The following is a 24662-nucleotide window of genomic DNA, read 5'->3' on the forward strand; positions in this document are numbered from 1 at the left end:
CTTTAGAATTCAGAGACTACCACGAGATGCCGCTATGCAACCATAATTTAACTTATGGATCCAACGAAGTGTACGTGTGTGTGTTTTTTTTTCAACTTGCGCGGCGGTAAAATTCTTTTTCCGACACCCCTCGGATCCATCGGTCACCCTCATAATACGCCAGTCAGACTTCCTGGGTGCTGCAATCCTGCGATATCGACGTTAGTATCGACAAAAAAACCCATTCGATAGGAACAAATATTTATTAGAGTAATGTATTGTTAATAGCCACTGGGGAGATACGGTATAGTTCTAGTTAATTTTTTTCAAGACCGTGTGCTCGGTGAAGGCGTCGAGCGGTTGATTGTGGCAAGGAAATGGCAATAAATAATGTATTTTAAAAGCATGCAGGAAGTTAATCATGTTGGATATACGTTCGATGTATTACCAACGCGGTTCCGTTGACGACGAGCATGTCACGCGCGTGACGTTATTATCTCCAATTCGGGTGACAAGAAAAATTTTCGGCCATTGTGCAATAATTCTGCACGGTATGGGTACAACCTGCGGTATGGGTCCGGGTATAAACTACTATGTAGAATACACTACGGTATGTCGCTGTAACATCGAAATACAATGCTCCTACGGATATAACATTTTAGGGGCAGATGCACGCGTGTAAGCTCTCGGTAGGTCCAGTGATCCGCAGCAGTGGTCCACGAAGAACGAAAGGCAATGGAAAACCACGGGGCGAGAACAGTCCGATCGATCCGTTGAACCGTAGGTGTTGAAAGCAGCCGCAGGTGTCGGAGCCTAAAAGAATCGTTAACGCGCGGAAGAAGACGATGAACGATGAGAAAAGCGATCGAGACGAGATGAAGAGGACGGAGGATGAAGACGAAGGTAGGGAAAAAGCGACTTGGAAGAGGGTGTAAGAGGGGACAGAGAGAGAAACGAAGGTAACGGAGGAGTAGATGTTGTATTTGCGACAACATATCGGCACCTAGATCGTGCAATTGGTAGTCAGTCGATGCTCAAAGTCATCTACATAAGGTCCGCTGGCTGCTTGACTTTCCAATCAGGTATATCGTCGAGCTAATAGCAGGAAATGGCGGCCTTGTAAGAATCAACGCTTTGGGTTCGGTTAGTAACGTTTTGGCTGTTTCGCAGGGAGCTTGCGCGTCGTCGCGAACGATCGGCTACACAAATGTATAGTCGTTCTCTTCGATCCGTGCCCGTCAACTGTGGTCCGTGATGATAAATAAAATGGTACATCCATAGTTCTCTATCTCCCGCATCCCCGTGCAAGAAGAGAACAGGGAAGAGGAAAAATAAGGAGGCGAGGGCCGCACCGAGCTCCGTTGAGCATCCGGGATACTTTATGAGCGGTGAAGGAACAAATCGAACGCCGAAGCAGAGCGGCGACAGACGTGAACAATTGCTCTCGTAGGGCCGAGTGCAGGTTCGACACGTGAAAGCTGACGAGAAATTGTCGAGTCCCTGCGGTACGTAACGTATACCAATACATTTACACCTATACTCATGTACATTGTGCTCGCATCGTCATAGAAGGGTACACCATAGATTTGGCATGTTATTACGGCTGGTACAATCGACAATCGGTCAGTTGGACGGTTACGGTGGATGGTGCAACTATGACCACCGCGGTAGTCCACCTGCAGTTTTGAACTTGGGATTGCGCGTACTTAATCCGAATTGATCGTATACGGCGATACGATATTACGGTTACGGTATTCCTATACACCACACGCGTATGATACCGGGGGCTGGGTGTATAAATATAATTGTCGTGCCAACTTGCACCGTATACCGCAATAACTAACGCTCGCCTTTTTACTGGACCCGAGAACTGCGGCGCGGATACCGCGCCTCGTCGGATTGATTTTTGCGCACGTGCGCGTTCATACCTACGTACAGGTATATACGTTCAAACCCACCTACAAGGAGTGCGAGGGAGAGGTGGGGGGAAAAGGAGACACATATCCACATCATTCATTCATTTCCACACACGTATACGCATTTGTGTACGTACGCTCGCACCTACTCACACATACCTGTCCGGACTCGAGCAGATTGATCTCCCCTTCGCGTTCGAGCCGAAGGTGCAGGTGTTTCGTGCGGATACCGCATCGTTATTGAACTATCGGAGAAATTTTCGCGTCGTATTCAATTGGTCTTGGCGGAGGCGGGTTGACGCGGGAAGATTGGCAGGAGGTTCGCCGATGTATGTAGCTGTAATTGCCTATCGAGGACTCGGAACGAATTTCCAACGAGGCACTCGATCCAAGTTGAACTTGTTCCATCTACTGCGGATTGCCTTTATTTCGTTTGTTCCTTTGAATTCGCTCGTCATTCGGTGAGGATCGTGTACCCGTACTACAATTCGTCGGGGCGGAGAGATTGATCACGTTCCGCCCTTGTGTACGCGCGCACCTGTAATGTTCGAAAAGAGGAAATGTCGCGATATCGACGGCTACTCGCTCGGCTGTTTAACGGTGTACGCGATTTTAATCGACGTCGCTGACTCTATCGCCTGTCGGGGATTGGCGCGGTGCGGGCATACCTGGGGGGGGGGGAATTGACTCCGTCACCGTAAACACCGATAAATTCGTTATGAATTTTACCTCTCCGGAATCAATATCGTCGATGATACCGCAGGAGTATATACGCGGCAAATTATTATTCGCAAGCGTCGGCCGTTGCTCGGGCCGACGCACCTTTGCCGATGTGAAAAATCGTTCGCCGTCGAGCCGTCGTGCGACTTTCGTTTAACGAATTGTTCTTCTTCCTCCTTCCAGTTTGATAATGTCATTCAAGATTGGGAAGGCAATGAAAGTCAACGAGAGCGGGAACTATAACTTCCGCCGGGCTACAGCGACGAAAATTTGTCACATCGAGATCGAATCGAGCCAATCGTGCTACTGAAGGACTTCGCTATGCTCAGAAAGAGGTACGTGTTACGCCGCAACGGTAGAGTATCGCAAGTATCAAGTTCCAAGTGTTGGGCATCGATCGAGGATCGAGTGTCGAGCGTGTATCCGGTATGCGGTGGGTATAATCCACCTCCGAACCGACTCGATCGCCGATTAATGACGATTGCCAAAAAGCTGTTTAAAGAGCTTCGCTTTCTCAGGTCCTCTCTCTACGGTATATTCGTGAATTTAGTAACGTGAGAGGCACGCGATGTGCGTGGTGTGACCGCAATGTCTCCTATATTAATATCGCGGCTTTGATCGAAGACGAAGGAGTTGGGCGCACAAGCCAATTAATCTCGAGCAATTAGAGGTAATTAACCCTACGCCCGTCGCCTTTCTCCCTCCTCCGTTATCGTCGTCGGTTCCTTCTCTCACTCGGCGCTGCACTCTTCGCTATCCTCCTCTCTTCCTACCGCCCCTTCTGCGTCGCCCCCCCCCCTTGCCCCCTTCCCCCCCCATCCCCCTCCCTCCCCCCTCCCCGGGCCACTCTCCCCCTAACTCACGCCCGTCGCCTTTCTGGGAAGAAAGACAGGAGGCAAGAGTTGGAAAATGATCGTATAACGGCCCCTGCGCGCTCAATTCGGAGGGATCGTTTTGAACTTGAACGAGCGTAACTACCCGCAGGTTCTCCTATCGTGCGGAATCGGTGTATACCTATATCTATACAAACGTTACGATCCTTACGTACAGAACGACCCACAACACGCGAGATATCGGTTCCCACTGGGACAAACGGACCCACCACCTACGTTAACTACGACCACCGGGTCCACCTGCAAACGAGCTCTCGGTCGGCCCTCCTCCTTGGATATTTCGTTTATTAATATTAACCACGCCATTTGCATTCGGAGTCGGTGGTTCGAGTCATAGTTTTGCTTCTGCCCGACCGACCGCTTCGTTCGCCTCGCTCCGCGTACGTATAGCTTCGCGATTTCGCACAATCTGACGCGAATCCGATACCCGGGAAACGGAGCGAAAGGAACGGAGCAACAGGGGAAAACAGCGAAAGACAAAAGACTCGACGGTGCACGAGGTGGACTTACAGTTCCCGCAAAAGTTCGGCCGCGGGGTATCGCATCGGTCCCATTCTGTCTCGAGTTATCGCTCGATTGTTCGGTGTCGAAAGAACGAAGATCACTGACAAGTACGTGCGTAGGTATACCTGTGTACATCGGTGCGAACCGTACCTGTGCGCTGTGACGAAATCTGCGAATTATTCGAATACAATCGGTCGTCGTTCGGAGCTCGATCGCCCGTTCTTGCGGCGACGCGGTTTTCTTTATCCTTCGCAGAATAACGATATCATACCGAGAGAAATACCACTGAGAAATCGGGAATCCGTAAACCGGGCGTGGTAGGCGGTGGAAATTGTACTTACTTCGTAGTCTCGTCCTTTACGAATCGAACGGTACGGCTCAACGGCGTTACGGCCGTTCCAATCGTATTTATACTCGGGTTATAATTTTTTGGTATACGGAAAACTATTTGCCGAAGAGGTGTTTATTTCAGGATATTTTTCCAGTGACTCTTGCCACTCGGCTCATCGGCCGTCAAGTTGCATTCAAATATAAATAGCCGTGCGGAGCGGACGCGATACGTGCGCAGTTCGATATCCGATGATATATTTATCATTTGAACGGTGATCGTTGCCGGTGGTGAGCGATGCGAATTTCACAAGGCTGATCTCGCGACGTTTCAACGCGCGACCCACCCACCTCTCGATACCCGAACAATGCGGGTCCCGCACCCCGCGTCAACGACGAGTCCCGGGTCTCTCGTCGAGGTGAGACGCGAATGAAAAATCCAAGGGACTCCGGGCGAGGGTATGCGGCCGCGAACACGCGTACGCGGATCTCCGAGGCTCGGATCGTTATAATTTCGTCGCGTCTTCGGTACACCCTCGAACGGTGTACCGTGCGCGCGGTATACGCTGTGAGCGCGTGCATCACGACTCGCATCCCATCGACGCACAGACGCCGGCCTAACGACACCGACGACGCTTGAAACGGCTTATTTTTCAGGGTCTTCGATAAATCAGCGAATCATGTACGGGTTAATCCTGGAAAATATGTCCGAGTATATAAAGCAAGTGTACGGCGAAGATCGTTGGGAGGAAATTCGACGGCAGGCGGCGGTCGAGCAGCCAAGTTTCAGCGTTCATCAGGTTTACCCTGAAAACCTGATACCCCGTTTGGCCAAAAAGGCGATTCAGGTGAGATGCACAAATATTACACATGGAATGGTTACGAGTACGATTACGAGCATAGGTGTGTACGCGGGCGACGTGGTAAGTACGCGGTTACGGCAGCGGTACAAATTTTCACATCGACGCCGACTCGGTCGAAAATACGTCAAGGGGGAACGGGCACGCGGACGTAAACATTCGGACAGCTGGGAGCGTACGGGTGTGCCCGTGAACAGACCCGGTGGTACACGGGGTCTTTCGCGCAAAGTACATCGAAAACGAAGGGATCGCCACCTTCGCCGACTCCGATCTCATCGAACGTGACAAATTTCAGGTACTGGGGATAACGGAGAAGGAGTTCTTCGACCAGATGGGCGTCCATTTCGTTGGATTCGTCGGCCAGTACGGCTACGATCGAGTCTTGTCCGTCCTCGGTCGCCACGTGCGGGACTTTCTCAACGGTCTCGACAATCTTCACGAGTACCTAAAATTTTCTTACCCCAGAATGCGAGCGCCGTCGTTCATCTGCGAGAACGAAACGCGCCACGGTAAATATTCCGCACCGCGGTCTCATCGGCCACCACCGGCGATCCCCCGGACGATTTCCAGCTTTGAATCACCTCTGCCCTAGGACTGACTCTGCACTACCGGAGCAAGAGGCGGGGATTCGTCTACTACACCATGGGTCAGATCCGCGAGGTCGCGCGGCATTTCTATCACAAAGAAATGAGGATCGAACTGGTGCGCGAGGAGGTGCTGTTCGATACCGTGCACGTCACCTTCAACCTGACGTTCGACAATCGGGCCTTCACCTTCGCCTCACTCGCCATGACGCGGGAAGAGAAACACCTGCCCATCGGGGCGTCCGTCCTCTTCGAGATATTCCCGTTCTGCATCGTCTTCGGGTCGGACATGGTCGTCAGGAGCATCGGGAACTCCCTCATGGTCATCCTGCCGGAACTTCTCGGCAAAAAGATCACGCACTGGTTCGACCTAGTCAGACCGCTGATCGCGTTCAAATTTCAAACCGTAACTTAATTCTCTCGTCTCTAATTAGTTTGAATCCATCTGTTGTTCTTATAACGATACGCTGCGAGTGGAAAGCAAAGTGCGATGTACCGGGTGCGGGGGAGGCGCGAGGGCGAGGGCGCGGGCCGACGCCCTCGCGCCTCGTACACCCGCGCCCGTACCTGTACGGCGGACGTATCGACGACTTGACCGTGAATTACGTTCGCAGATACTGAACCGGACCAACAACATATTCGAATTGGTGACGGTTGAACCGGTGCTGACCGAGCGACCGGCCGATCGCAAGCGGAGCGAAATCATCCTCAGCGACGAGATGGACAACCCGACGGACAAGACGCTCAGATTGAAAGGTAACGGCGAACGAGGTTCGCGGGACACTCCGATCCTCGATCGGTGGCCTTGATTACCGCTCCCCCGCCCTATTTCCGCAGGTCAGATGATTTACATGGACAACTGGCGGATGATGATGTACCTCGGTACTCCCGTGATGCCGGATCTCAACGCGCTGATAACGACCGGGCTCTACATAAACGATTTGTCGATGCACGACTTCAGCAGGTGAACGAGGCGTGCGCCGAGGCAACGGCGGACCTGCGGCGCGTACGTACACCCGTTGGTATGCCCTGAAAACACGTGCGAATTGTATTCCAGAGATCTGATGCTCGCCGGGACCCAACAGTCGGTCGAACTCAAGCTGGCGCTCGATCAAGAACAACTCAAGAGCAAAAAGCTCGAGGAATCCATGAGGAGGCTCGACGCGGAGATGAAACGGACCGACGAACTGCTCTACCAGATGATACCGAAACAAGTCGCCGACCGACTTCGGAACGGCGAAAGCCCCATAGACACCTGCGAGGTATTTCACACTCCCCGTCCGGCTAGCCGCCGTACACCGGCACCCTCGAACACGCTCCCGACGATCGTCGGTCGTACCGTCACGCAATCCCCCCCCCCCCCCCCCCCCCCCCGCACGCACGTTGTCTTTTCACACTTGTCTCTCGCTCGTTCGTCCTCATCGTAATCGGGTTTCTCCTTTTGTCCCAGATGTTCGACACCGTCTCGATACTTTTTTCCGACGTCGTGACTTTCACCGAAATCTGCAGCCGTATCACGCCGATGAAAGTCGTGTCGATGCTGAACGCCATGTACTCGATATTTGACACGCTTACGGAGCGGAATCGCGTCTACAAGGTAAAACTCGTCGCGCATAATTTTCATCGCCTTCGACCTCGGTCGTGTTCACCAAACGTATACGTACGGTATGTACGTAGGTACTGCGTAGCTAGGTAGGCAGGTAGGTAGGTGAGTAGGGAGGTAGGTAGGTGGGTAGGTAGGTACCTATGTCGAAGCGTCGGACGAACTGGGCCGTCCGCACCGTTTCGCCAGGTCGGATATTATCCGTTCTCTTCCGTTGTTCAAGGTCGAAACTATCGGGGACGCTTACATGGTGGTCTCCGGCGCCCCGGACAAGGAACGCGATCACGCCGATCGCGTGTGCGACATGGCCCTCGACATGGTCGAGGCGATAACGGACCTCAAGGATCCGTCGACAGGTTCGTTCGAACTCGATTTGGAATTGGGAGGCGGCGTTGCGCCGAGCCATTGAAGTTTCGCTCGCCCGCGATTCGCTAGATTTAAATTTCTCATCTCTCTCCATGTCGACAAACGCAGGGAATCATCTGCAAATTCGGGTCGGTGTGCACAGCGGGGCGGTGGTGGCCGGGATCGTCGGCTTGAAAATGCCGCGATATTGTCTGTTCGGAGATTCCGTCAACACCGCCTCGCGGATGGAAGCGACCAGCGAGGCGATGCAGATTCACATCTCCCAGCCCACCAAAGAGTTGCTCTCCTCCTCCTACAAGGTCGCCGAAAGGGGTCAGATCCAGGTCAAGGGTAAAGGTGCGTGTCTCGCTCTGTAAAATTAACGCCCATCTTGCACGCAATGAAACGGGCAAGTCGAACGATTGGGAGCACTTTGACTTAAATGACTGCGCTTCGCCGCCTCGACACCGCAGGAATGATGAAGACCTACTGGCTGGAGAAGCGGGAGGAGCGATCTCACCTGACGAAGGGGATCACGATCCACGAACCCCCCCAGTGGCACAACAGGGCCGTGGAGAAACGCGTGTCGATCGGCGCGGCGGGTTCGGTCGCCCGCGGCGAACGCAGGGCGGAGAGTGCGTCGGTGTCGACGCGGACCTCCGGAGTTTCCTCGCCCGCACCCCCGCCGACTTCGGCCACCGGCATTCTCTCCGAAGACAGACGCACCTACTCGCCCATCACCTTCCAGGACGTCGCGCGTCGCTCGGTGGCCAACTCTCCGATAAAGAGCGTCGACTTGAAAGGTATCGGCGAACGAGCGCACGTGTGCCACGTATTCACCGGTTGCAAAGCCTGCGCGATACAAAGTTTTTTTCATCCCTCTGGAAATTCCCCCCCTCCTCCGGTTGCCCCCTCCTCCTCCGCGGCGGCGAGTCACTTCGCCCAATTACGCGTCGCGGTGCGAAGCGATCCCCCCCGCCATTCGAGACACCGCTCCGATCCGAAGACGAATACGAAGAGCTCTCGACCGTACGCCGCAGGGACGACTAACGCCTGCGAAATGACATACGGAACGAACTCGACGGGCTCATACGATATCCAGACGCGGGTGTGACGACGGTAGCCTCGCCGACGCTACCTCGGCGACCGTTGAATGAAACGCGAAATTTCAACGCGATTCCCTCGCCGCCGGGGTCGAACGAGAATCTCGCGACTTTTTCACTCCCCCCCCCCCCCCCCCCCCCCTTCTTTCATTTCATCATAATCGTCCGTGTCGTCGTCACGAGCGTTGGCGCGATCCTCCCGTTCGTTCCGCCGGCCGCATCGACGGACGTACCTAATGATAAATGCAGCGATTCTTCTTCCAGGATCTCGCTCGAATTCCGTTGGCGCCGTGTCGGCGATCGTGCGGAATCCCGCCGACCTTTTCGGATCTCTTCTTAGCGACACGGAGGAGCATTTCCGGTTGCACAGGGACAGCGTGAGATCACCGCAGTTCCGCAACGTCGACACCAGGTCATTGGCATCCTGCAAGGGAAACTGGCGCGAAGAGCGGCGAGGGAAAATCAGGGAGGACGAAGAGCCGAACAACCGGGACGGGTCGGGCGGACCGTCCAACGCCGATTACGAGCCCGCGGAGGCATCCGTAGTCACCGGCATCCCTAGCTGCGAGTTTTCGTTGGCCGCGGACCCCGACACCCGGGAGAATCGGCATTTTCCCATCTACCAGGACCACTGCTGCCCCGGATTCGCTATTGCGAAAAGCGGAAAACCGCGACACCAGAGCAACGCCTGCAACATCGTATAAATCGCGCGCAATCGCGCCGGAGTCGTTCGCTCGACGTCGATGTTGCGACGATCGGTGGACACACCTCCTGGTTGAGCGTGCCGATAACAATAACCGGTACGCGCGTATACACGTGTACAGTACAGTACAGCACGGTACGGTACGGTACAGTATAGTATAGTATAGTGTAGTGTAGTACAGGCATACCGCACCACGATCGAGGTAAACAACGCTACGTGGGCAGGCGTTTCGACGAACGACCCCTAAAGTCCGTGGTGAGCGGTCGGTGCGCGTTACTCTCTATGTAACATATATAGCATATACTCTGTAATAAGTGTACATTATACGTAGCTATTAAATATAACTGTACGAGATTCCTTTTCTTCGCTCGGGTGGACGAGTGTTTTTCGAATTTCCGCGCTTTGGTCGTTGAATGTTTGAAATTAATAATCACTATACCTGCATAGCTATACAATAGGTGAAATGTATCGAAATCGATGATAAAGGTCTATTTAACGCACCGATAATCGCCCGTTTCTCATCGCTTCACATATTCACCCCCAAGGTCACGGTCGCTCGCAACGGTAATACCAATAACATATCTATGGTAATACCGTGTGTGCGTTTGTACGTATTGCGAAGGATTACGAAGAAACAACAACACGTCGCATCGTACGCACGTACACAATGTCGCAGGGGTACACCTGTACTTGTACACCGATGTATACGTTCGCCGAGTGAAAATAAATACCGATTGTATTTCTCGACGAGTTGTCGTCAGCGGTGACGTGGATCGAGTATACCTGTACCGCGAAACCAGCGGACGGGTGCACGCGGTACGCCCGGCGTACCCGTTGAGATACCGTACCACCCACCTACGCTACGTGTACGTACACCCCGCACCCGATTTACCTATAGCTTACCTATAGATTTACCTAGGTAAGAATGTCCAACGGGCATATGGAAGAGGAGCGGCGGCGGCGGCGGCGGCGATCTCATCGACGCCCGACATTAAGCTCTTCGTATCCTCCGGATCGCGTTCTTCCCGAAGGTGTAGCCGTAGCGGAGGCGGATTATATGTACATAAGTACGTATACCCCGCGGCACCGCGTCACGTTTTCACACACCTCGTACAATGGCCGAGCGCAGTCAAAGAGGGACATCATTCGAGATAAGTGCAGCTCGCATTGTTCGCGGCAGACAACCGTATATCACTTATATTGTGGCGAAGCTGCGACAGAAGTTGGGGAATTGCCGGGAAGCGGTTTCACGTCTCGCGTAAATCCCGAACCCGCGGATGGTTTTCTTCCACCGTCGCAGCTGATCGTCACGGACCACCGAAAAGCTCCCACCCATTGATATCGAGTGAACCGCCGACGAGGAGCCCCGTAGGTCCTCCACCGTCCGGACCGGGGTGGTCCGTAAAAAAAGATTTCTCCGTCTCCCCACCGCACAGCAGTTACTGCAGGTGGCGTCAATCGAACTCGCCGATATCGCACCTATCTATCCTTGTATCTCTTCCCTCCCCCTTTTCCTCTTCAATTTCAGCGTACTCGTGTTCTTGTGGGGAATTCAATTCTCTGCGAGACTCGCATCGACATAGTTTTCCGGCGGATGAAAAGAGTTGTCCGGCTTTGGCCACCGGCGAGCGAGTTGCGTCCGATCGGACCTCGCAAACGAAAGGTCTCCGCGCGTCGCGGACGGGTGGGAAATCGAGATTCCGTCGATTCCGCTCTCGGACCACCCCAATGTACACCCAGGTGCGTACGTTGCGGGTGCGCGCGTAAAAAGGAGCGAGGGAGCCGATCGTCGTTAGCGCCCCCGTCCCCGCGGCGATCGCCGTTCCTCCGCCCCGGCGTAGACGTATATCGGCGTACCGATTAACCGTCCCCGCGTTACACCCCGAGCCCGTCCTCCCGTCCTCCCGCCCCCGCGAACACACCCCCGCCATCCGCGGCAACAGGCGTGAAATTGACTCACCGCAGCCGTGCGACTCGAAGGCTGCCCGTTACCACTTGGGATTCCGATTCAATTTCCCAGACATCTCACTTTGGGGATACGTGACGCCGAATTTACAATTGATTCGCGTTCGCGATCACAATCCCCGGTGGAAGTCCCACCGAGATGACGAGGGGGAGGTCGAGGGGTCGCGGGCGAACGCCGCTGCACCGAATCTCGTCCCGCGTCGGGATTTTCCCTCGCTCGCTGACGGCGGTCGTCATTCGGAAATACGTATAGGTACGATTGTCTCCTAGTCGAGATGAGCTAATGCGATTTGCCGACTCCGAGTTTGGCGTAGGGACAGGTACGTACGTACGTACGTACGTCGCCTCCGTGCGTAGCGGGTCACCACCGGTCCGCACGTCAGAGGGTTAATTTCGTTGCGTAACGTGGACATAAGGGCGCGATATAACGAGGTATTAACGAGAGACGCGGCGGAGATCCGATCGGTTCGGGCGATCCGCGGCGATGCCTCGATGCGCGATCTACGTTTCCCAGGCGTATAACGACGACACGTACGCGTTCTATATTCGTACGCAAAGGCGAAGGAAGGAGTTCCCGTGCGCGAGATACGTAAATAAAACGGTTATACGCAGATTTTTCACATATTGTTATTTGCCAGGAGTCATAAATAATAAAGGAGATTATACGTATACGTAGGTCGGTAGCTGAGGCATAATTGAATCAAAATAATGTAGAGGTATCATGTTATACGCCTGGCCAATCATAACTCAGGCGAAGCTATCCCAGTCCCGCGCGGTGGCTGTGCGACGGTGTATATAAGCGTGTCATCCCTAACCGAGGGACTCATTGTACCCCGGGACGCATACTTCGTACCCCGCAATCTGCCAGCAACCCGACTACCGGCCGACCGACCCTCGCCACGTCACGGTGAGCTCCTTCCTCCCCGTTTGCGAAACTGCCGACACCGCCGACACCGGTAATCCCCCGCGTTATTCCGTCGACCTTGCAGGACCACGAGGACGAGGACGAGGACGAGGACGAGGACGAGATCGACCGACCCCCGACAGACGTCGTACCTCGGGAATACGCCTCCGTTCCCCCGCCGCTCTTCCGTGCCTCGGTGGGGGTTCTTTTTTTTTTAATCGTTTCTTTCATTTCTTTCATTTCTCTCATTCTCCCCCGTTGTCTCGAAATTAATTTACACCCCCGAACGTAAACTTGGTATCGTCGTCGCGCGATCTCGTTCGGTGCGAGATGGGAAGATGCGAGCCTCGCGTTTATTTCGGCGCAGGACCTGACCTGACAGGGGACAACAACGTCGAACCGCGGGACGACATCCAACGCCGTTAGACGTCGGTGGAAATCAGGCGACACACCGTGTGAAAATCGGCATTATTTTCGTATGATTCGCAGATCACGATGACCACGCAGCTGTTGTACGGTATCGTCCTCATCGCCTGCGACCTCCGGGTGGTCACCAGGGGTGCGGCGATCTCGCCGATCGGAGTGGACGCGTCGTCGTTACGCCTCTACGATCCCTTCGTCGGCGACGCGCGGGAGCCCTTCGGGTACGGAGCGAAGCGCGACACGGACAGCCCGGAGGAACCGGACTCCAAGGAGCGTCGAAGCAACGTGGGCTCGTCGTTCATCAGGTTCGGCCGTAATCACCCGCGCGACGCCTACGCCGGCGAGAGCGCCTTTGAGGCGAGGTCGCCGCGCGGCAGGTCCGACAACATCATAAGGTTCGGGAGGTCGAGCCCGAAGGTTTCGCGCCACCGCGCCGCAAGGGGAGGCGGCTTCGAGAGGATGCTCGAGAGCGAGTCCTCCGCGTACGCTCGTCCGGGTCGCAAGGTCCCGTTACTCCCGTCGAAGGCCGAAATGGCGATTCTCTGCCCGAATCTGTTGGTCGAAGAGGGTGCCCGCGGAAGCGAAGATTTGCAAATGTATCTCGCCAGGATCGTCTACGCGTGCAACGACCGCGTCGGCAAACGTGGCAAGAGCGACAAGGACTGCAACGACGACGACCGCGACGACCGCGACGACGACGCCAACGACGACGGCGACGACGAAGAGGACAACGGTGACGACCGCAACAACAACAACAACAACAACAACAAAAACGTCGACAACGTCAACCGCAACACCGACGTCAACGATAACGAGGGCAACCTGGCTAACGACGGACTTGGCAACGAAGGAAACACGCACCGAGGCAACCTCGACTTTCTCAGAGGCAACGGGGCTGCGACTCGAGATATCGCACGCGGTTTTACAATATAGTCATCCAGAATCGAGCCCCGAGGTGATCCCACGCGGACGTACAATTCCGACGATCCGTCGGCTGCGGGTAGACGCGTTTCTCGATTGAACCGCATCGATCCAACCATTAAGCGACGATCGAATAAACCTATAATGTATAGCGTATACGCAGTGTATGCATAATAGCTTTTATAATTGCGCTCAGATTTTTATGGTATACGTAGTTATGTGGACACTCGTCACACCTGTAACCTTCGGTGGGGTGTCCGATGCGCGACGATGTTCTTCCGATATTATACCTCCGCCGTTTCAATAAAAATTGCCACGGCGTTATCCCCTCAGCTTTTACACCGGCGAAGCTCTCGCTACTGCACAAATGTCGACGACGAGCCCGGCGGACGGTGATCGTTGTCGTTACCGTTGTGCGTATCGAATTGTTGTATCGGTCGCTTGTATCAGGTACACGTACATTGTACACCTCCGTTCGTGCGGAGGGGAGAATTTTTACTTTTAAAAACCAATTGAATAAACATTCACCTCGGAACCATGTGTAAGCAACGCAACCCGGTGAACGATCATTTTGTCACACCCGTAAGAAAAGTTGAAAACTTCCGCTCGCCCGAGGTGTCCGGACGAAAACAAAGAAACGGACAAACGGAAAGGCGATAGCAATGTCGGCCTTTCGTCGACGAATACGCGACGGGTGATGCGCGACGTCGACGATCGGTCGAGGTGAGTGATCGTTGATCGCACGTTTTACCATAAATCTCCCGCCGGATCAGGTGTACCCGTGGAGCCCTCGTCTCGTCCTCCGACGACTCGTCCCTCGCTTCCGTATCGGCGATTCCGCGATCGTACCCGCGCAAGCGCACCGAACGAGCCGCGGCGATCGAAGTCGATGCTCGGCGTAAAATCGGTGCGAAACGAAATCGAACATCCGTAGATTCCGCTCGCCCCTCCACCTACGCAGGTGGTGGCGGCGGCGGCGGTGGGTGGTGTACCGGCGGAAGTGGGGGCAGCGACGTTCGGTAGACGCTGACCGAAGGTGTATCGATCCGACTCGTCGGATCGTCCCAAATAGCTAATCGGATTTCAGCGTACTTACGAGGGGTCAGGCCGTGTATATTTCGGTCATTCGTCCGACCTCGCAGGAGTGTCGCGATATTCGAGGAAACGAAATTCGACACCCGCCCCCGCTCGCGGCGTGAATTTTCGAAAGATCGGCGCGCGGGCGACTCGGCGACAAACGGAGAGGGGGACGGACCGCGGGTTACGACGACGAAGGGAGGAGGACCCCAGGGGTGGTGTTCGGGCGCGCGGTGTCGCGGATCTCGCATCGAGCAAATTGGTTTTGTTCCCGGATAAGAAGTCCGCCCGCCGGGTGTTGGTCGGTTTATCCCGAGCCTCGCGGGGGTGTCGCGGGCATTTCGTAATCTCCACCGGTATACGATATATTTCGCGTACCTGCAGCTGCCGTAATCCGACGTTATATTCCACCGGGCGGAGCGTTCCTTTCAACGAACCCCGATCTATATTTGTGCTTAATCCACCGTCGAGCTCTCCCACTCGGGGCGGGGTGGGGGGGAGGGGGGTGGGCGGGTGGGTGGGGGGGGGGGGGGGCGGGGTGTCGTAAGGATTCAGCAAAGTATGCGCTCTCCGGCGGTCAGTTCCATCCGGGGTAGTGGCGCGGTGTCAGTTGTCAGTCGTCGACGAAATTCGCCAGTCGCTTCCGATGCGGGTGAGTACACCACCGACCTAGAACTACGGAAACGAGTAGGCGATGCGGACGCGCGTACCCTCGACGAGAGCTGCGGCACGTACCGCGGTCCGATACGCACTCGACGGCGGAGACTCGATTCGTCCCACTCGCAAATTGCTCGGTTCCCACTCGTTCCCACCGGTTCCCACCGGTTTCGCCGGTTTCGCCGTGCGACCGGTGTGCGTCGTACCCGCGATATCCGACCTCGGCGTCGTCGAGCCCCGTGCGATTCGCAATTTTCGGAAGCGTCGCGCCACGTCGCAGCCGTACCCGCGCGAGCGCTCCTCCGAAATTATTTCACGGCTACCCGTGTCGGACGGAGGACGGAGTTCTTCCAACGGTATGGCTTCGCCTCGCCCCCTCTCCCCGCCCCTCTCCTCCGGCTCGGTAATTCGGATTATACCGCACCTGTATGTCCCCGGATTCGGTACGTGCCGAACGTCGTACGACACGTGCGCTTCGCCGTGCGTACACGCTGATCCAATTTGCGCATTGTCTCTCCAGATTAGGGGAGACCGCCGGGGAAGTATTCGTCGTCGAGGTATCGAGGCGATACCGTCGTGATCACCTCGTGGTAATCCATGAGCCGCGATGAACCCGTCCGAGTCGCAGCAGAATTTACTGGGGAACGAGGCGAGGACCCAGTCCGTCGCTTCGCTCCAACCACCCGCGGAGTACACCCTCGGTACGATCGAGAAGCACTTCTTACTCAGCGCGGAACGCGGTGACTGCGCCACCGTGAAAAGGTAGGACAACGACCTCGTCCGCAACCACCTCGGTCCACGCTTCCCACCCCCCGACTCGTCGGACAGACGCTAACGTTGCTCGCACCTCCGCAGACTCCTCGAGGAGCACAAGGATCATCCGGAGCTGCTCAACATCAACTGCGTCGACCCCTTGAACAGGTCCGCGCTGATCGCCGCCATCGAAAACGAGAACATCGAGTTGATCAGGCTGCTCTTGGAGCTGGGCATTCAAGTCAAGGTACAGGCGTATAATACCCCGTATACCCCGTATACCGCGGACGCGGCGAGTCCGAATAATCGACGACGTGAATTGTGATTTCTCCTCCCCCGCGGTTTCAGGACGCGCTCCTGCACGCTATCAAAGAAGAATACGTCGAAGCTGTGGAGATATTGTTGGAATGGGAGGAAAGAACTCACGTGGCGGGTCAGCCTTACGTAAGTTTGAAAGCCGCCTCCCTCCGCAGTTGTCCGTCCAAAGGTTGCAGCGGGTAGCGAAAACGAGATCGGCCCCTTAGTTTTCCATCCGTCGCGCGACAACGGCTGCACCACCGTACCGCTACCTACCTACTCACCCACCTACCCACCTACCCACCCGAACACTTGTCACCGCGGTCGTGTTTTCTCTTCAGAGCTGGGAGGCGGTCGACAGGTCCTCTTCGAATTTCACCCCGGACATCACGCCGCTCATTCTGGCCGCGCACAAAAACAATTACGAAATATTGAAGATTCTCCTGGACCGCGGGGCCACCCTACCGACCCCCCACGACGCCAGGTACGTCCGTCGCAGCGGCCGTCTACCGGCGCAGGTAGTTCCGTCGGGTAGGGGTGCAGGTACGCCCGTAGCTGGAATTTCTTTGGAATTGTGCAGGTGCGGGTGCGACGAGTGCGTAGTCTCCAGCGAGCAGGACTCCCTGAGGCACTCTCAGTCGAGGATAAACGCCTATCGAGCGCTGACCTCGTCTTCCCTGATCGCGCTCTCGTCCAGGGATCCTCTGCTGACCGCCTTCGAGTTGTCCTGGGAGCTGCGCCGTCTGAGTCGCATGGAACAGGAATTCCGCTCCGAGTACAACGTACGTACGTAGGGGTGAACGGGGGCGTCCGGCCGGCGATCGTAGCGATTAACGATTGCCGTTTCGTTCGACAGGAGATGAGGGAGCTCTGTCAGGGGTTCGCGACCTCCCTCTTGGACCACGCGAGGACCTCGCACGAGCTCGAAGTTATGCTCAACTATAACCCGACCGGCGAGAACTGGGAGCCCGGCGAACGGCAGACGCTCGATCGCCTGAAACTCGCGATAAAGTACAAACAGAAACAGGTGATATTATTGGTCGTTGGTTGTTCAGATTACACACCTCTGTGAGTATAATGTCGTGCCGTAGATATATTGTCGTACCCCCCTTCCCCCCTTCCCCCCCTTCCCCCCTTCCCCCCCTACCCCCGCGCCCAGTTGTACGGCTCGGCTTGGAGTCGGTAGGTATGACGACTTTGCAACTTGCACCCTGTTCGCCTGATTTCGCCACGTCGGGTATGAATCCGTTTGTCTGTCGGCAGTTCGTCGCGCATCCCAACGTTCAACAATTGCTGGCGGCCATATGGTACGACGGCTTACCCGGCTTCAGGAGGAAAAGCATGATCGGACAGTTGGTGGAGGTCGGGAAACTGGGGGCCATGTTTCCGGTTTACAGTTCGATATACATGGTGGCACCCACCTCCAAGATGGGACTCTTCATGAAAAAGCCATTCGTCAAGTTCATCTGCCACTCGTCGTCCTACGCTTTTTTCCTCAGTGAGTGCGACCCCGTTGAATTTGTACCCCGCGTACGCGGATATATTGACTCGAGAACTCGGTCGAATCGTTTCTCCTTCGTTCCGGCGGACTGCGCCGCGGTCCTCGTCAATTTTCACAAAGATACCGCACCCCCGATGCCTACGTTTTCAATTGCAGAGGCGCGGGCGTATTTCCAACTCGGTCTCGTTACCGCCGGGATAAATTACCTCTACTTACCGCGCGGCCTCGCCACTCCGCTAATTGAATCGGATGCGGTCGCGTGGAGGACGTAAAAAATAACGAGCCTGTGCGAGGAACTTTTTCAATCCTCCTCGGACGATCTTACTCGCCGCGGTGCAGCCGGATGGTTCTTTTCTTTCGCCGGCGTGATTACGTTCGCTCGGGGAGGGTACCGCGACCGCACCGCCGCGAGGGAAAAGCAACGCTTTCGCAAGTCGAACCATCGAACGGAGCGCGATCCCGATATCCCGGATAAACGTCGCATCGACCGACCTAATCCCCGCTATCCGCATTTCCAGTGCTGCTCGGCATGGCCTCCCAGCGAGTCGAATACCTCGCCATCGAATTGTTCGGCAACGCTTGGATGCGAGAAATTCTGGCCGGTTGGAAGCGGAGAGAACGAGGATGCATACCAGGATTCGTAGAAACGGGCGTCATTATGTACATCATAAGTGAGTCCCCGTCCGCCGAGTACGATCTCGACACCCGACCGTTGCGATTCCCCGAGTTCTCCTATCCTCCGACTGCTTGTTATTTTCACAGGCCTGCTCTTCAGCGAGATGAAATCCTTATGGTCCGACGGCATACTGGAGTACGTTTCCGACCTTTGGAATATCGTGGATTTCGTTCAAAATATATTTTACGTGATGTGGATCAGCCTGCGACTCACGGCCTGGTTCGTTGTCCAGGTAACGATGAAAGGGGAAAATTGGGAACGGGGGGGGACGGGGGGGACGGAAGTAACCACACGAACTCTCGGGTCGCAGCTCGCGACTAATCACCCGCTCTTCGTTTCACGCTGCGCTCTTCTTTTCGCCCGTGTCGCACCTCCGCAGAGAGAATATTGGAGCGGCAGTGACCCGTGGTATCCCCGCGACCAGTGGGACGCCTTCGACCCCATGCTACTCTCCGAGGGAGCTTTTGCGGCCGGAATGATTTTCAGGTAAACCGCCTCGCGGCACCGGAGCCGGGGTAACGCGACGTAGGATTATAACGCAAAGTATCCCGTTTCCCGTTCCAGTTTCTTGAAGCTCGTCCACATATTCAGCGTGAATCCCCACCTCGGACCCCTTCAGATATCTCTCGGCAGGATGATAATCGACATAATCAAATTCTTCTTCATTTACACGCTCGTTCTCTTTGCCTTCGGCTGCGGTAATTATACTTCAGTTTCGCACGATCGTCGGGGAGACGACGATTCGACCGGATAATTGTCCACTGATATCACACGTATCGACTGCGACAGGTATGAATCAGCTGATGTGGTACTACGCCGACCTCGAGAAAATGAAGTGTTATCACCTGCCCAGCGGACTTCCGGACTTCGACAATCAGGAGAAAGCCTGTTCCATATGGCGGAGATTCGCTAAGTATGATAGAAATTGAGCTATCGATTCAACGAAGCCCGACGACGGAATTTTCACCGCCGACGCGTAACGACCTACGTAACGTACAAACCACGGCCACGGCCACAACTTGGACGGGACGATATACACGTTATCCACCTACCTATGTCCCGGTTCGCGGCAAGTGAAACGACGTATTCGTACGATCGTGCCACACGACGGACGCACGTACTCGCGTCGAACCTACATCCGCGATGTCTCGTTTTTACGCGATCTTACACGATTTTACACGTCGCCGGTTCATTTCCTCCCTCCTCGTCGTCCTTTCACACCCACCGCTCACACGTTTTCGCTTGCCCTCGCAATTTCAGCCTCTTCGAAACCTCGCAGTCTTTGTTCTGGGCGAGCTTCGGCATGGTCGACCTCATGTCCTTCGATCTGACCGGTATTAAAAGTTTCACGCGCTTCTGGGCGTTGCTCATGTTCGGCTCCTATTCCGTGATCAACATCATCGTTCTACTGAACATGCTCATCGCTATGATGTCCAACTCGTATCAGATAATATCGGTAAGCGGCTCCCGCAACTTCCGCCATTTCGGCATCGCGCATTCGGAACCGTTGCCTACCCGACCTTGATTTTCCGCGCATTGTTATTTCAGGAAAGAGCGGACACGGAATGGAAGTTCGCGCGAAGCCACTTATGGATGAGTTACTTCGAGGAGGGTGACACCGTGCCACCGCCCTTCAACATGATCCCGACCAGCAAATCCTTCAACAAAGTCCTGGCTTGCGGCAAGGGAGGTCGCCCGACCAGATCGATCATAGTGAGTTTCGGGTTACACGCCTCCGCGGTGGCGAACCCCGAGGGCATGAGCCAACACCCCGTGCGATGCTGCAACGATCGAAGGTCCAAACTCCGGTCGCGCGTCGCGTGATCGCAGCCACCCCGTCATCCCGGCTAAAACCGACCGCGAAGATCGACGGTTCGACAAAATGGAACTCGAAATAATTCATTCAACTCGCGAGCCTCGGCGGTGCACGTGCGTACGTGCGGCGATTGAGCGACGCGAGTTTCGTCGCCGGCTCTCCCGAGTATACCTACGTACGGGTGTACGCGTACGCGCGGTCAAAGGAAAGCAAAACACGCGCGTGCCACTGTTATTTCGAGTTTCAACGTTTCCGATCCGTCGCCTTCGGCCGGTCGCACGTCGCGCGCGACAGACGTTGTCCGTTTGGACGAATTCTTCGTCCGCAAGTGACGCCCTCGTTTCGATGTTCGCAGAAAAAATCACGAGAGAAGGCTTTGAGTAGGCACGACACCGTGATGCGACTTCTGATCCGGCGCTACGTAACGGCCGAGCAAAGGAAGCGGGACGACTTCGGGATCACCGAGGACGACGTGATGGAGATCCGCCAAGACATATCCACCCTGCGTTACGAGCTCATCGACATACTGAGGCAGAACGGAATGCGGACGCCGAACGTCGACAAGCAAGACGCAGCCTGTGAGACGTGAAATTCTAGTCCGGGTAGAGGAGATCCGCCTCGTTCGTAACTCCTAATTTCTTTGTCGCAGTGTCCGGTAAAAAGGGACGCGTGATGGAACGCCGGCTACAAAAGGACTTCCAAATCGGAATAGTCGAGGGTATAGTGAACGCCGTGATAACGAGCGAAAAGGAGCCGAAGGACGTCTTCAGTCAGATCGCGAGGGCGATCGGGAAGCGAAGCAGCGGGACCAGCAAGAAAGATTGGAACGCGGTCGTCAGACAGAACACAGTGGCTCGGGATCCCATAGGGAGCGGCAACGAGGCCTTCATAAGACAGTCGAGACGGAGCCTGCGCCGACACCTCTCGAATTTCCCAGACTCGGACCTCGCCTCGATGGATCCGGATCGCCTTCTGGAATACAATCCGAACCTCAGCGTCGTTTCTCCCACGACCAGGATCGCTTACGCCAAGTTCATCATGAGTCGAATGAAACACGACGAGACCGAGTTGCAGGGGAGTACGCCCGACGGTACGTCCCAGCTGTTTTTCCCTTCCCTCTCGTTAGCGACCCGTTCGATTCGTTCCGTGTCTTCCCTCGGTACGATCGATTTTCGTCCACCCGTAGGGCGCTGGCGTACCCGCCACTCGCGCCATTCGTCTTTGCTTTGTCTGAGAATTTTTCATATCTTCGGTCCCCCGCGCGTGCAGGAGCAGCGGGAACGAGCAGCGGCAACGCATCCCAGAGATCCAGTACCAGAGTGCGAAGCGGCGAGCCGTTACAGCGTCAGGCGACGGGGGCGGCGTCGCTCGCGGGATCTCTGTCGGACTCGATCAGGAAGGGCCTGATCAAAAGCATGAGCTCCAATAGCCTGGAGAAGACTGGCGAGGGGGCCCCGCAGGGTCTCGAACCCAAGGCGACGGCGGAGCACAGAACCCCGACCCCGATACCGGAGGATCCGTCGGAGGAAGAGGTGGACAAGAGCAAACCGAACGGCTCGCCGCCCAAGCGGGAGAAACCCCCCGCATCCGAGGTGGCCGCCGCTCACCCGAAGGCCAAGGATTCGGAGGGTGAGGCCGCCGCCGAAGAGAAGGAGAGAGAGAAAGAGAACGAGGGCGAAAAGCCCGACGGCGCTTCGAAGGAGACGTCGACCGCGTCCAAGTCGAAGGGGTCGACAACTACCAAGGTCCAGGAGGCGGAGTTGGCGGGACCGATAGCGACGACCAAACTTCGAGGAAAGTCAAAGGCGACCGGGCAAATGATGGGCGGGTGGATATAGAATTGCAACGAATGAATGCCTGAATCGATATATGAATGAATAAATCAACGAACAAACGGATAACCGTCTATGTATGCGCCAGTAAGGAATGAGTTGTGGTATTGTCATTTCGTACGTACTTCGTACGTACGTACCTGTAGGTACCTACACCCGACGCACGAATGCACTCGAGGCGGCTGACCGAGATCGGTGGATCGCCGAATGGCCATAGGTGACGATCGGTGACGATGATAGAAGATACCAACTTCTCGTACGCGAATAGAGTTGCATTGGGGTTACGTGTTGCGGTCACTGCGCATACCGGGCAGCATAGGCGGTAATCGGTATCTCCGTTCGCTCCAACTACCCGCACGCACCGCATGAGATTATTGACAGGAAGCTCCTGCGTATGAAAATCGGATACGATGAGAAAATAATACAATCATTTCCTAGTACGGTATATACGTATAGATGATATATCCACGCCAAGGTACGCTGTAGGCCCCACGGACTGCCGCGGCGAAATTTCGGACATACCTTTGATTGGGAACTTTCTCACAACCGGTGTTCCGAGTCGCGGGTCCCGTTCGTTTCGCTTTGGCGTCCCGTTTCTCCTCCTGCGGTAAAAGACGAACATTTGATCGAAAAGGTTGCGTCGAGTGAAAAAAGAAACGGAACCACCCGACGACGTTGACTAAATTTCATACAATCACATCGGTCAGTTCTCCGACGGTCAGGCTTTTGAGTGTGCGGAGCGTTTCCAACGAGTGACCAGCGTCGTCGTAGGCCTTGGTGGCATCTCTGCCCGCGTATTCCATTATCAATTCCGCACCCCCCGGATGCTGGAAGCAAAAACACGCGGATCATTAGGTTGTGGTTTTTAAGCCGTCTCGAAACACGTACGTACGTATACCTGTGTTCGATCATATGTATACTACGATATGATCGATCGGTCGGTCGTGTAGAGTTATGAAAAGGATTACACGTTACATCGTACGATCATACGTCCTGTCATATAGGTGCGATTGATGAGAAATCGTGCTGTCTCCGATCAGATTTGAGTAACATGGTAGAAAAAAAACCATAAAAATTTGAATCCCATTGTCAGATGTTATATTGTACCGATATACTTTCATTATTACTTGTGACCATGTGGGTGTTGGTTATTGTATTGCATTTTAGTTGATTTTATTTATCTGGGATTCTTGAACCGGATGTATTCAACGCTTTCATCATCGACCAGGCCGTACATATTGTTTTTCGCAAAAATTTGTAAAATCTTTCGTTTCAGGTCTTAATTTTGAGTTGAAATTTTTGCAAAGACTCCTTTCGTCCCTCTATACCCTACATACCTCGTCCAGTTGATCCGTCACGTCGATCACTTTGTCCCGAATGATTATCCACACCCTGGACCCGTTCTCTCCGTTTCTTCGGGAGACCTCCTCGAGGGAGTACTTGGTCAACGACTCCGTCATATCGTGTATAAATTTGTGCGCGCGTGTGTGCGCCAGTGTATTATGCGACCGTGGTGAGGTCACGTTGAATGAATACGCGGTACTGCTCCGAAGATCAGGTTCCACCGCAAATTTACACGGACCTCAGACTCGGCGTGTACGTGCCTGGGAGCACCATGAGTAAATCTCGCCGCGGAATCGCCATGCCGTCGTATCGTACTTGTTAGTACGACAGATAATTTTTCACTTCCTTCGGAACCTTGAGCAAATCTATATCTGATAAAGCAGCTTCAGATAATATTGTACGTGCGTTAGACGAAAAAATATTCTCAACTTGAAGCGTGTAAGGTATTCTAATAATCACTCGCGAATAGAGTAAAAATTAATGCTCTTCCAAATCGTTCGAGTGATAACCGTTCCCGCTCCGAAAACAATCAAATTATACCATCTTGTTGGCGATCTTACAAGTTTTTTTACCGACTCAATGGTAGTCTTGGATTCCTGTCCTTCTTTAATACCTATGCCATTATAGCTGTTGCGCTATTATTTCTACCTTATATGTAAAGTGTACAGGTATAAGGTACATTGATACATCTATATGCGTCGAGTAGTCATATAAGTATGATAGATGTACAGTTCAATTGATCTATGGTATGGCAAGTTTTACACGTTGAAAAGCAAAGAAATTGTATTATTTTTATCGGTCTCGGTCGTTGTTTGATTTCGTAATCAGATCCTTGTTTCAAAGATCAAAATACAAAGAACCTAGTGCCTTGTCATCATTTTTTATTTTTTCCTCCACTTCTCCTGAATTTTTGGATTGGTTTTTTTCATTAATCACCAAATCTCCTCTATCTCTAGCTA

At 54.4% G+C, this 24662-nt stretch overlaps 4 protein-coding genes across 13 annotated transcripts; 3 read left to right on the forward strand and 1 right to left on the reverse strand.

The window, feature by feature from the left end:
* The first annotated feature begins 129 nt into the window (after positions 1-129).
* LOC105694107 (soluble guanylate cyclase 88E) lies at positions 130-10284 on the forward strand. 7 transcript variants are annotated; one of them, XM_048655401.1, is made up of 15 exons: positions 130-548; positions 642-1061; positions 1150-1484; positions 2799-2950; positions 4997-5187; positions 5495-5708; positions 5792-6189; positions 6398-6539; positions 6621-6747; positions 6841-7045; positions 7234-7380; positions 7610-7742; positions 7861-8088; positions 8205-8534; positions 9084-10284. In XM_048655401.1, the coding sequence occupies exons 5-15, from the start codon at positions 5020-5022 to the stop codon at positions 9536-9538; spliced, it is 2547 nt and encodes an 848-aa protein (XP_048511358.1). In that variant the 5' UTR covers positions 130-548; positions 642-1061; positions 1150-1484; positions 2799-2950; positions 4997-5019; the 3' UTR covers positions 9539-10284. The 7 variants fall into 7 exon arrangements, with proteins under 7 accessions (XP_048511358.1, XP_048511363.1, XP_048511357.1 ...); XM_048655406.1 differs by having other exon boundaries at positions 130-1061; positions 9099-10284; XM_048655400.1 differs by having other exon boundaries at positions 130-882.
* Positions 10285-12472: 2188 nt separating this feature from the next.
* On the forward strand, positions 12473-14304 carry LOC105694081 (FMRFamide-related peptides-like). The gene is made up of 2 exons (XM_048655413.1): positions 12473-12602; positions 12896-14304. Exon 2 carries the CDS (start codon positions 12902-12904, stop codon positions 13760-13762), a length of 861 nt encoding a protein of 286 aa, XP_048511370.1. The 5' UTR covers positions 12473-12602; positions 12896-12901; the 3' UTR covers positions 13763-14304.
* A 1056-nt stretch (positions 14305-15360) lies between these two features.
* LOC105682943 (transient receptor potential protein) lies at positions 15361-24577 on the forward strand. 3 transcript variants are annotated; one of them, XM_048655046.1, is made up of 18 exons: positions 15361-15479; positions 16005-16246; positions 16340-16484; positions 16586-16681; positions 16876-17018; positions 17115-17316; positions 17391-17561; positions 17798-18032; positions 18554-18706; positions 18798-18943; positions 19091-19197; positions 19276-19409; positions 19501-19624; positions 19972-20167; positions 20260-20424; positions 20883-21105; positions 21177-21617; positions 21797-24577. In XM_048655046.1, exons 2-18 carry the CDS (start codon positions 16092-16094, stop codon positions 22363-22365), a joined length of 3405 nt encoding a protein of 1134 aa, XP_048511003.1. In that variant the 5' UTR covers positions 15361-15479; positions 16005-16091; the 3' UTR covers positions 22366-24577. The 3 variants fall into 3 exon arrangements, with proteins under 3 accessions (XP_048511003.1, XP_048511004.1, XP_048511002.1); XM_048655047.1 differs by lacking the exon at positions 15361-15479 and adding an exon at positions 15506-15840; XM_048655045.1 differs by lacking the exon at positions 15361-15479 and adding an exon at positions 15913-15927.
* On the reverse strand, positions 22380-23829 carry LOC105682944 (cytochrome b5). Of its 2 annotated transcripts, XM_012395208.3 has the most exons (4): positions 23697-23829; positions 23052-23186; positions 22882-22961; positions 22380-22747 (listed from the first exon to the last, which is right to left on the reverse strand). In XM_012395208.3, exons 1-4 carry the CDS (start codon positions 23817-23819, stop codon positions 22708-22710), a joined length of 378 nt encoding a protein of 125 aa, XP_012250631.1. In that variant the 5' UTR covers positions 23820-23829; the 3' UTR covers positions 22380-22707. The 2 variants fall into 2 exon arrangements, with proteins under 2 accessions (XP_012250631.1, XP_012250630.2); XM_012395207.3 differs by lacking the exon at positions 22380-22747 and having other exon boundaries at positions 22779-22961.
* Positions 24578-24662: the final 85 nt, after the last annotated feature.

Source organism: Athalia rosae, chromosome 5 (genome assembly GCF_917208135.1).
Source record: "Athalia rosae chromosome 5, iyAthRosa1.1, whole genome shotgun sequence".
Taxonomy (NCBI): domain Eukaryota; kingdom Metazoa; phylum Arthropoda; class Insecta; order Hymenoptera; family Athaliidae; genus Athalia; species Athalia rosae.